The sequence below is a fragment of the Nilaparvata lugens genome, chromosome 1 (assembly GCF_014356525.2).
Source record: "Nilaparvata lugens isolate BPH chromosome 1, ASM1435652v1, whole genome shotgun sequence".
Lineage (NCBI taxonomy): Eukaryota > Metazoa > Arthropoda > Insecta > Hemiptera > Delphacidae > Nilaparvata > Nilaparvata lugens.
In genome coordinates this window covers 22,855,989-22,869,159 of record NC_052504.1, presented here as the reverse complement: position 1 = coordinate 22,869,159, position 13,171 = coordinate 22,855,989, and the positions used below count along the sequence as shown (strand labels likewise).

General features: G+C 34.4%; 1 protein-coding gene across 1 annotated transcript in view; it reads right to left on the bottom strand.

The window, feature by feature from the left end:
* The window catches only part of LOC111047034 (probable ATP-dependent RNA helicase DDX46), a 28,361-nt gene extending 18,914 nt beyond the window's left edge, over positions 1-9,447 (bottom strand). The window contains exons 1-6 of the mRNA XM_039422479.1: positions 9,272-9,447; positions 4,910-5,083; positions 4,223-4,421; positions 3,660-3,783; positions 2,013-2,140; positions 94-276 (exon numbers count right to left, since the gene is read on the bottom strand). Of these exons, the coding sequence (XP_039278413.1) occupies positions 94-276; positions 2,013-2,140; positions 3,660-3,783; positions 4,223-4,421; positions 4,910-5,083; positions 9,272-9,273 (810 nt within the window). The 5' untranslated portion in view covers positions 9,274-9,447. The remainder of the gene's footprint in view (positions 1-93; positions 277-2,012; positions 2,141-3,659; positions 3,784-4,222; positions 4,422-4,909; positions 5,084-9,271) is intronic.
* Between the last annotated feature and the right edge of the window lie 3,724 nt (positions 9,448-13,171).

The following is a 13,171-nucleotide window of genomic DNA, read 5'->3' as shown; positions in this document are numbered from 1 at the left end:
ATTGTTTTAGAAACCTAATTTCACATTGGATTGTTTAAGGTGCATATAAGGTGCGTTGGAGAATAGCATTGGAGGAATAGTTGACTGATATACCTCGAGTCCATCCTGGTTCTGTTCGATGAGTTCGCCCTTCTTGTTGTCGGCCTTCTTCTTGGCGACGCCAGTCACAATGAGTAGACCGCCTGAGCCGGCAGGCGCCACCTTGCCCTGTCCGTCCGTCGTGCGCCTGGTGGCGCCCTCTATCTTATTCACTTTACGCACTTCGTCTTGAACGCCCTGCAAAGTCAACAAACAATCATTGGTTAACACTAAACATTTGATACTTATATACCTCAACCGACACTATAATGCAACTTATAAAACCAACATGTTGATAGGCAAAAACACTGAACTATTGAAGCACTATTATTAATATTATTATGTTTGTTTCTGTCCATAATGTGAACCACATTCGGTAATCACCGATAGACTAAAGTCCGTGAGAAATAACTTTTAACACGGCTCTTTTTCGAAGATTGATTGAGTACTTTATTTATGTAGATTAAAATATATAACTGGCTTATACACTTATATACAATAGCTTACAATACAGCAAAATTATAGATGAATTTACAAAATATGAATTAAGAAAATAATTATTGAGCTGTATATGATATGAAAAAAGCAATTTGTAATAACTATAGATAATATTGTTATGCATATACCATAAATTGGCGGAGCTTTGGAAGTATCCTTCCCACTAACTCTCTACCAAAAGAAGACGGAGAGGTCCGATGCTCTATCCTCCACTAATCACTCCCACTTCCTAGCAGCATTCTTCTTCTTTTGTGTCTGTGTGAGAGAGCTTTGTAACGCGACGCGGCAACACTCCCCTCCCCTCCAGCTATTGCTGGCAATGTTCCAAGTCGTTTACTGGTCAGCAGGTATATTGGCTTGTGTATGTTACGGAGATGTGTTCATCACAAGAGCGTAAAGCGAAATGACACGGCGCATCAAATTGTGCGCAGGATGTCCGTCTGTGTCTATGCTATAAACTGTGGAAGGAGAAATGGGTTTCTCCTCTTCATGTTAAAAGTAATATCTCACAGACCTTATTCATCAACTACTCAAGGCAAGAGCATGCATCAAGTAAAATACGGCTCTAGCAATGAAAAAGTTCTAACACAAAGCGATAAAAGTGATCAAGTACTCTTTGATCATTTGATTTGAAAAGGGTACTTAATTAAAAGGGTACAGATAACTTGGGAATGGAATTGTTTGAGAACGATAACTTTGATTTGAAAATGGTACTTATTCAAATAGTATCTACTTATTTAAAAGGGTACTTGATAAATGTTATTGTATTTCAATAACTTAAGTAGCCCTATAGAAAAAAGTGAGTAGGCTAAGCTGAAACTATGTATCACATTAATGCTATTACTTCAATAGAAATACTCAAGTTTTCAACAATTTGAGTCAAGTTTCAAGATGAACATCACATGAATATCCGCAGTATTATAGTTCATACAGTTTGTTTCCCTGTTACTAGTCAGTCTTCGTTGAAGGATGGCATATAGTGTAATGGCTACTAAGATTTCTGAAGCATCTCTAAAGGTGCTTACAGATATACGCGCCGCGAACATGAGCAATTCACTTTTAATCAGCTGACTATATCTGTATTTTTACAGAAACGGTAAGATACAGATATAAAAAGCTTGGCATCAGCTGATTAAAAGTGAATTGCTCATGTTCGCGGCGCGTAAATCTGTACGCACCTTTAGCATACTACTGAACCTTATGTATACGAGTACAAAATAGTTTTACTGTGAAAACGTCTTTAAATGGAATAGAAACTCAAATACTATAATGATTTTCTTAGAACAATCCAATACTAAGATGAATTATTGCAAAATTGTTGAACTATTTTTTTAATAACTTTATCCTAAAATTGCATGAGACCTATTAAATTTGCAACGCTTGGTGGAAATTGGGAGAGGAAAACCAAGTTAGATTGAAGTTTGCTCATCAAATACCTGCATGAAAGCATCCAATGGATCCAGTTCTTCTTCGCCATCATTTTTATTGTTATCGGCTTTGCCGTCTTCTTCTTCGTCACTGTCATCCTCAAGATTCCATTTCTTAGTCGGAAGCTGAAGATTGGCTGCAATTGAAAAATGGATTTCAATAATTTTTCAATAAATTTAAATAACTCACTGTGATTTAAATATAACTGACTAGTGAAATGAGGAACACACACACTGTATTGGATTTTCCAGGGGACGAAATCACAAATAATTAAAAAAAATCAATTACAGTAATAAAATGATTGAAAATCGTGACACCATACATATTCATTGATAATTAATTATATCTAGGTTGAGATATACGGAAGTTGTCCCGTGAAGCTTGAATGGAAAACTCCATATCTATATATATAAAAACGAAATGGCACTCACTCACTCACTGACTGACTGACTCACTCACTCGCATAACTAAAAATCTACCGGACCAAAAACGTTCAAATTTGGTAGGTATGTTCAGTTGGCCCTTTAGAGGCGCACTAAGAAATCTTTTGGCAATATTTTAACTCTAAGGGTTGTTTTTAAGGGTTTAAAGTTCGTCTTTTAGCATGTATATTCTTCTTCTCCCAATCTCTTAATTATAATTGAAATTTCCATATCATATGTTACTATAGAACTATAATCTAGATAGAGTACCTCTTCGAAACAGTTAACTGGCAACTAAATTAATAATTTTGTCAGGTTGGCATTAAGTTGAGTTGACTTTGTTAGGTTGGCACCAAGTTGAAGATTTAAATGCATTTATCGCGGATAAATTGATTGGGCACTGCTACTTCAATCCTGGGAATATTATATTACTAGCCGTCAGGCTTCGCTCGCCATATCCGTTTAGCCAGACGTTTAGTCTGGACCCCCGACTGGATTGTCCTAACATATGATAAAAACGCTCAAATGAAAAATTCAGGCGAGCGAAGCGAGCCTGCTGATCTCATTCTTGGATGATCCAGTCGGGGGTCCAGGGGGCGGAGCCCCCTGGCTAGACGGATATGGCGAGCGAAGCGAGCCTGACGGCTAGTTTGTAATATAATGTATTCCATTTTTTAAGAAGAAAAAGAAGGCCAAGGAATAGATATGTACAGATGATGCAGAGCAGGATTTGAGAACGATTGGAGTTCGCAACTGGAAAAGACATGCCGTGGATCGGGAGAGATGGAGAGGCTTTGTGAGGGAGGCCAAGGGTTGTAGCGACCTGTAGAGCTGAGGAGTAAGTAAGTAAGTATTCCATATTATGAGAAGTTATAATAAGAGTGGCCACTACATGACAAGTGAACACACATGTTGTGTCATCAACGAAAAGCTTTGAACGAAAAGCAGCTGTTTGACAGCAGCTTCTAACATAAAATAAACAAACAATAACAAAAAATGAGCCACTTGAAATTTGGAAATTATTTAATACAAAAATGATTCAACCTCAAATACAGCAGCGTTGGAAAAATAACCACAAAAAAATCTACAAAAACCTACCCTCAAAAAACTTTGTTCGAAGCCTTTTGCTGATGATACAAAATGTATGACGAATATGTGTGTTCACACATGTTCAACACACTTGTCCTGTCTAGTGGTCACACTAATACGACACTTATGAGCAAATAATATTACCTAGCGATGATTTCAGATCCTTCTTGACAACTTCCAATTCCTTCTTTTTCCTCTCAGCTCTCCACCTCTCAATCCTTTCTCTTCTTTTCTGCATTTCCATTTCAAGCCTTTTCTGTTCTTCTTCCTGAAATTAAAAAGATATCAATGTATTGGAATGGAATTATTCCATATAGATCAAGGTCTTTCTATGAAGACTTACAGTAATAAGCATTTTTTATTATTTTCTACTAATAGTGTTAATAGAAATTAAAAGATATCAATGTATTAAAATGATTCCATATGAATTAAAGTCTTCCTGTTTAGACAAAGAGTGATAAACATTCTATTTTTTATTATTAATGGAGGAAGTTCAGTTTGAAGTGTTTAATTTAGTCTCTAATGTGCTTAGAGGATTATAATATTGTCAGATGTGTATTATTCATATTGAATATAGTTGTGTTTCGTACCAAGAAGTAAGTATTAAAAATAAAAATTGTATGTAGCCCATCATGAATTGAATTTACAATAACAAACGTTAGATGGCCGAGTAAATCCAAACAAATATATTGAAAGTGGATATTTACTTTGTCAAGATTGGTAGGATCAAAAGGTTCATCATCAACTTTCGAATCCTTTTTCTCATCTTTGAGTTTGGCCCTCTCTCTGGAATGTGACCTAGATCTGGAGCGAGATCTCGGAGATCGTGAATGAGACCTCGAGCGAGTTCTCCTTCCCTTTCCATAGCTTCGTTTAGACCTAGATTCCGACGATTTCTTGTCCTTTCTGTAAACAATAACCATAATTCATGAGAATTATAGCAAAAATATAATATTCAATATTAAACATTTATTGGTCGACACTTGCGGATAGTTTAACCACTTCGTTTATGTCATGCTAAGAATCGCATGATACCTGGTGTTTTAGATGGTACGCTTCCGAATCGCTGCGATGGTAACTCTGAGACTGTTATATTATGATAAATAACAATCAATGAATTTTCAATGAACTAGATAGGGTAAAAATAATTTATTTATTCACATTTCATAATCACAGATCAATTAATGAAATACTATCTTCAACATCAGTATTAACATTCCAAGAATTAAATAATATTGCATTCTGGGGTATTTTCAAACCTAGATCACTGTTTACAATGAAATTAATGTAAAAAGAAAGACAAATTTTTGTTTATGATAAGTAAACACGGACAGAAAAGCATAGAAAATAAATTTATGGAATTCTCTCTATGGATAGATACAATTTACACCTACTTGAAAAGTTTTCTATCTCGATCTCTACTATGCGACCTCCGAGATCGTTCTCTTGACCTGCTTCTTCGTCTATATTCCTTGGTGCTTCTTTCTCTGCCATGGGAGTTCTTATTCCTCTTATAATGTTCCGGACTTGAAGATCTGGATCGACTTCGAGATCTCTTACGATGATGCCTAGGAGAAAAAATGAAACAAAATTATTGCATGTTTTATATCTAACAAAATATAAAAAGTTTCGTGTTATATAAGCTATACGCTAATATATAAATACGTTGAAGCTAAAATCACTTTACTTATATGAGCTACTTTATTCAAATGAATAAAAACGATATAAAACTTGTAGTACACTTTTTATTTAAAACATTTCAACGACTAGTTTCGACCTACTTTCAAAATGTTTTAAATAATAAGGTACTACAAGTTTCATTATTGTTTTTATTACATTGAAGCTATTATATAAGCGTACTATTTTTTCCACTGATTGACTATGATGAAATTACACTATTCATCAGGAAATTTCAAAATTTCACAAGCATCAATATTCTACTATAAGTAGAACCGATATGCCCAGTCGTAACCTATAAGCCCGATTTTGGTCTAGATACAGAGAGAAAACAAAAGATGCATACAGGTGAATGGTATACACTCGAAAACATTAAAGCGTTGGTTATCTTTGTACATACTGCCTACAAAACGAATCCATCATTGAAACCAGAGAGTAGAATACAAAAACTTACTGAGAGACAAGCAGATCTACAAACTTCAGATAAACAAGGCACTTATATTGCTAGATAGGCTAAGTACTTCAATGCCAAATTTTAATAATCCTACAAAAGTAGAGTGGAATCTGTAAAGCCCTTACAAGGCATAACAGGTGACAAAGTGTAGGTGCCTTGATTCTCAGGTTTCAACAGGGCTGTTCTGAATGCGGTAGTTGAGATAGTTGATGTAATAAATATTATGACTTTGTGAGCCAGCTTCATCATTACCCGAACATCCCCATCAGTTTCATTGTTTCATGCCATTGAATGTCAATAAGCTGATGGGTATTGTGGAGTTTTGAAACCAACCACAGATTAATAGTACTTGAAAAAAAACGTTATTAATATAAAAATAAGGTAACTCCTTCTGTTGGTCATTTCATGTCTGATTAAGGGCATATTCATAAACTATTTTCAAGCCTCAAGGTTGCCATAACAGTGTTATTACCAAAAAGGGTGATCTAGAATCTGGATGACTGTACAAATTGAACGATTGTACACATTTTTGGTAACATTATACAGACTACCATGTCGAGGCAAATAATTGGAAAGCAAAAATCTGTTTGGTGGAATGCACTATGATTTTTGAAGGGGGAGGCCCACCACATCAACTTATCTCTTGCCTGTTGAGAAGATACAAGAGCAAGAGATACAAGATGTAGAGCAAGAGCAACCATCAATTCACTTGAACCTCTCTTTCAAAAGCATTTAATTGTGTGCCTCATACAATTTTGATGAGAAAAATAGCTAGTATGGTTTCAGGAAAGAGCATGAAGAATGGTTGCTGATTACTTTAATGACAGAAAATAGGTGGTTTTTGATAATGGGAGCCACCTGTAAAGAAGAAAATGCATCTTATGTATTGTTGACAACATGTCAGTGTTTGGCCATTTACTGTTCTTAGGTATTGAGGAATAGGCTAGACCTACGCCTGGATAGCTCTAGCATGCTTTCTGCTATTGAGACCACCATTATTGTTCAGGGCAGGTGGTCCCAAGTTGTCAGATCCAAGAACTTTTTTCAGAGAAGTGGGAAATGGTACTCTTGATGATTGGTCTACACCTGTCACCTGAATTAAGTAATGGTATCAATAGAAAATTGTTTTGGAAAACAAAATTACGTACACAAAATGTTAAAAATAATTGACCATCTTCAGCCAATGAGGGGACTCCCAAGTGCTGAATAAACGCTGCTGATTTATGATGCAGTGTTTTCCTGTAACTATGGCATCTTGATATGGTGACATAAAACAGATATAACAACTCCCAGACATCAAACTGTTAGGAAAAAATATCATATTCATCCTTTTGATTTAGAATAACTCACTCTGAGTGATGAGTTATAAGTGAGTTAAATGCACACTGTGAGAACATTTTAGAAGAGAAAAATTAGATAAATTTGTTGTCTGAAAGAGTAAATGATTGTTTCCCAGTGCTAGCAATAAGAATGAGTAATTGAAAAACTTTGCTTGAAGGGCCGCTTACTTGTACAGATTATTTTTAGTCCAGTCAAATGGTCGTTTTTCAGAAAACAGCCCCGAAAGAATTTTTCTCGGCGGTTCTATATGTATTTTGGGGCGCTGAATTCGAATCTGAAATTTGCTGACACGCCAGAGGGCGGCTTCACCCCCAAAACTTCGGACTTTTTTCAATTTTTCCATTTTATCTCGTGAACCTTGAGTTTCCCAAGAAAAATCATTCTTGACAAAATTAAAGAGAATAAAATTTCAAATAAATTGAGTGGTCGCGCAGGATTCTACCGATTTTGGTTCCGGAGCTACACATTTTCAAAAAAGGGGTATTTTTTAAGGGGTTTTCAAAATTATGCAAACCTACCACTTCTACCCTATACAACATGGATATTTTCCTAGTATAGATAAAATACCACACATCATGTGAAAGCACAATTCATTTTGAACAGGATTCCTTAGGAATTTTCGAATTTAGTAGTGGGGGGAGGGGAATATACCCAAAAATAGAAAATCATGTACAGCCGAAATACAATTTTTTCATTATAATACCTTTTCAAGGGCTTCCTAACAACAAAATACATATTTCGGCTGAAATCATCTCACGCGGGTTATTTTCTATGAGAATTACCCGTTAGAAACATTTAATTTCAGTATTTCCTAGTGGGGGGTACGTCATAAGGATACGTCAAGGATCAAAACGTTAAACACTTATAACTTCTGACAGAATGATCAGATCTCCTCGTACTACAGCTCATTCTTCTCAGCTCGTCAAGGCGGTTCAAAATCATGTATCATAATTTAAATTTGATGAAAAAATAAAAAAATCCACTTTTAGTGTATTTTAGCCCCTATTTCAATACAAAGAAATATGGCCAATTTCTATATTAAAAACTGTGTATCTCGGTAACCCGAAATGATAAAAAAGTTACTTGGTCTTGATTTGAAGAACAGAATCTCCTCTTTCATGTGAGGTAAATAATTTTCTAAAAATATGATCGTAAGGTGAGATACGTTTGATTAAAAAAAATCAAGAAATTTAGGATATTTTCCTCATTTTCACAGTCTCGACAGTTTTCCGATAATAAACAGTCATGCAAGATGGTTTAAAGCAACGTAGCTTACAGAGCATGTAATTCTCTTTCATTTGAGACCAATCGAAAATTTCTATCATGTATCTTACTCGTTTTAGAGACTCTTGATAACAGTAAAATCGCAGAAAAAATTATCATTTTTTCAATTAGCTGTAACTTTTCAACGGTATTGGAATCAGGGAAACGATTCATGGGAGCGGAAAAAGGAGAAAATTCTCTACAACCTTGACTTCTTTTTCAATTTTTCATCTCAAGTGTTTTACAAGATTGAATATACAAGACTGTGGAAATGAGTAAGGTATCAAAAATGTTTTGCATATTCAAAGTTGCGTATCTTGTGAAACACTTGAGATAAAAAATTGAAAAAGTAGTCAAGGTTGTAGAGAATTTTCTCCTTTTTCCGCTCCCATGAATCGTTTCTCTGATTCCAATACCGTTGAAATAGTTACAGCTAATTTGAAAAAATGATAATTTTTTTCTCATTTTTTTGCGATTTCACTGTTATCAAGAGTCTCTAAAACGAGTAATATACATGATAGAAATTTGCGATTGATCTCAAATGAAAGAGAATTACATGCTCTGTAAGCTACGTTGCCTCAAACCATCTTGCATGACTGTTTATTATTGGAAAACTGTCGAGACTGTGAAAATGAGGAAAATATCCCAAATTTCTTAATTTTTTTAATCAAACGTATCTTACCTCACGATCATATTTTTACAAAATTAATTTACCTCACATGAAAGAGGAGATTCTGTTCTTCAAATCAAGACCAAGTAACATTTTTTATCATCCTTCAACTTTAACCGCTAGCCCATGCACTGAACTAAGGATCAATAGATTACATCTGTGCATGTAAATACATTTTAGTAGGATATATTGTAATGTTGATTTTTTATTAATATGATATGTAAATTTTGATAAAATTAGTTAATTTGTTAACAACACCGATTAACAAAATAAAATAACTCTTCCGAAGAAGCCATACAGCAACATAACCTTTAGGCACAGCAATCATGACTTTTAAACAATTTGACTCACATGATATATTTTGATACCAGAGATTTGTAAATTCCAATCAACAATAAGTATTAGTTTTTGAATAGTAAAATTCCATCACTTGAAGGAGAATAATCAGTTGTAATATAAAATAGGTAAACGTTACATGAAAACCCTCTCTTCCAAAGTTCCAAACACAACAATTATTTTTGTTTTTCTTTGTAATTATTCTATGCCATCTAGATAATATTTGGTTGTATGGCTATGTGAGAGTATCTCAGATGAATTTTGAATTATATATAATTTGAAAATTAAAATACGATTATAATTTTGATTCATTCTATGATAAGTTTATAATATATATTCTATCCACATTTTTCGTATATTTAGGTTTGCAATATCGAAGAGTTCTTCTTTTTGCTACACTCCTGGAAGCATCTTTTTCAAATATCATTTCTATGTCTTGAGGGTTAGCCAAAGACTATTTTTTTGAAATTATGATAATAACAGAGCTAAAGGTGAGGTCTCTATGCAATAGAAATATAGTTTTTGAAAATGGAATATTCTTTTAAATTGGAAAATTATCAGGTGGAATAAATCAATGCAAATGAAACTAATTGACCGAGCGAAGTGAGGTCTGAGATTCAAGTCGACGGTTTGGCATTTCTCTTAATGTTTAAATGCTGCGCATTTACAGCGAAACACGGTAATAGATTTTCATGAAATTTGACAGGTATGTTCCTTTTTTAATTGCGCGTCGACGTATATACAAGGTTTTTGGAAATTTTGCATTTCAAGGATAATATAAAAGAAAAAAGAGCCTCCTTTATACGCCAATATTAGAGTGAAAATCAGACTATGGAATTATTCATCATAAATCAGCTGACAAGTGATTACACAGATGTCGGTCTATTGCTGTATTTCCATAAGGTCTATAGTAGTTTCAATCAGGTACTTGTGAATGAGAATACTGCGTGAGGTCTACTGTTCAAAGAACTACCAGTATTTTCATAGTAATGAAAGAGTTGGGCACTCGGGAAGCTTTGGAATTATAACTGCTGTGGAACTAGATTTGTGATGATGTCCTGTGCAGTGAAGTTATCTATCAGAATGTTCACATTGTATTTTATTCTATTCACTCTATTCCAATGGATTTACTTGATAGTAGCTTTGTTATTAGTATTCAGTTAATTATATCATAATCTTTTCTAAGTTACAACCCTATCCAACACTATCCCAAAAAAATTTGCATGGTTGCCTGTAAAGTCGGTATACAGGCAAAAGTTTTATGTGACAACGACTTTGAGTGGTTGTGATGATATTGAATCATCATATGACTAGTGTTTTCTTCTTATGTTTCTGTTATCAGATGTTGAACTATTTATTCTAATTTTGAATCTGTTATGAATTCATTACTGATCAATAAAGCCTAGAATGCAGAGGTTTTTCATTACAATTTATTGATCAGTAATCTAAATCATCTGTAAAATCTGACAAAGCATTTATTGGAACGGTTCCACTTGTTACTTGTTCCGCTACTACGTAGACATCATGTCGTCATTTTGTCCGTCCGCGGTGACCAGTGATGTCACAGTCACGGTTCTTTGCCCCACTGCTCTAATCAAGTTGGTTTCCTATATTATTCGTATTTTTCGTCAGATTATTTGCCGTTGCAATTTTAATATTTGTACTATTCGATTTTTTGGAATTTATTTTGTCTTTAGGCATCTCACTTTCTAGATATTTGTTACTTTTTCACCAAACGTCTGTAAACGTGTTGCTTACGTTTCAAACACATCCGGCATCTTCCTTTTTCTGACCAGCATTGTAGCGTCTTCTTGTCTTTTGCATTGGTTCTTAGTCGAGAGCGCATTTACGCTTTCGGTCTAAACCTTTTATCCATATTCATCGGACCTATGAAACGTTTTTAAGTGTGAATTACTTCTGCAAATTAATTCATTTATTCTATTCTTCAATTGTGATTCAATTATTCATCGATTGCTTCGCATATTTGCTCTGATAAACTTTGTCAAAAATTGCAACCTCGTGTGGGCGTTTATCGCTATTTATTTGATCTACGGAACGTTTTTAAAGTGTGAATTACTTCTGCAAATTAATTCATTTATTCTATTCTTCAATTGTGATTCAATTATTCATAGATTGCTTCGCATATTTACTTTTGATAAACTTTGTCAAAAATTGCAACCTCGTGTGGGCATTCATCGCTATTTATTTGATCTACGGAACGTTTTTTAAGTGTGAATTACTTCTGCAAATTAATTCATTTATTCTATTCTTCAATTGTGATTCAATTATTCATCGATTGCTTTGCATATTTGCTCTGATAAACTTGTCAAAAATTGCAACCTCGTGTGGGCGTTCATCGCTATTTATTTGATCTACGGAACGTTCTTAAAGTGTGAATTACTTCTGCAAATTAATTCGTTTGTTCTATTCTTCAACTGTGATTCTACTATTCATCGATTTCTTCGCATATTTACGCGGATAAACTTTGTCAAGTTCACAACCTCGTGTGGGCTTCAATTGCCATTCTTCTAATGATTGGCTTCACCTCTTGAAACTCAAACTTTCAAGTTCATCATCTCTACCGTTTGGAAATCATTCAAAAAATTCAACAACTTGAAGGTCAGATTATTCGTTTGGAATTCTACTTGCTCCTGTTCTCATTTCCACTGGGGGATTTGCCTGCTGTGATGGACGCTTCCATGTTTGTCATCACATGGCCAGATCACGTCATCGCTTGCTGATGTCCTGTTCCTGTGGGTATTGCGGAGTCATTGCCTGTCTGCATCTCCTCTTCAAAATTTTATTCAGGTTACGTAAATCGTTCTATTCAATTTTCATTCACTTATGTGTTACTTAATTGTTTTGTTGATGTCTATCTTGACATTCAATTCACTAAGGCCACTGACGCCAACTAATTCATTGGATTTGACAGCTACCCTTGGCTTTACAAGTGATTTTCTGAGGCCACTGACGCCTATATAATTGTATTCAATAGTAGCAACTATTTCATTGGATTTGACAGCTACCCTTGGCTTTACAAGTGATTTTCTAAGGCCACTGACGCCTATTTATCATTCGATTGATGTCTATCTTGACATTCAAATCACTGAAGGCCTATGCCGCATATATTTTTATGTATTTTACTTGTTGAGCACTATTTACAGCTTATTGTCATTTTTTATTCCTTTTGTAAATCATTGTCATTTATTATTATTCCTTTTGTAAATCATTAAGATTGAACTTTGCAGCAATAACTTTCATTATAGCACTCAATTTATATTCGCCATTCAGGTATCATTAATATTACCTTTTCGATTATTGTCAGACTTCAATGGTCATTAATGTCATTGACCTAATCTCATTTAAATTTTGTATTTCTCTAACGTTTTATCATGTTGTAATTATCCCAAGATATTTGACTCAATCTACTTACAATTGTTTTTGTATGTGGCCGTCTGCCTATTATTATTTTATTGATCCCAAGATATTTGACTCAATCTACTTACAATTGTTTTCGTATGTGGCCATCTGCCTATTATTATTTTATTGTTATTAAATCTCATCTTGTTGATTCATTTAGTCTTTTATTGGCGTACTTACCACACTTCAAGCTATCAGTATTTTTATGCACAGAATTCAAAGATTTATTTGTAGGTATTTATAACAACTATCATTCACAGTCCACTGCCCTGACCTTGGATTCTGTCATAAAAATTGGTTCATCCGGGCCAGATTTCTTGATCCAGTGTTTATCTGGGATAATTGTTAATTGGACCAATTGGATAAAAATTGGTCCTCCAGCCCGTTCATTTTTGATCTAGTGCTTACCTAGGATAATTGTTAATTTTTATTACCCATTTCTTGGTCCATTGAACCTTAGGGTTTCAGTGACTGTGTGCCTAATAGTCTAGCTTG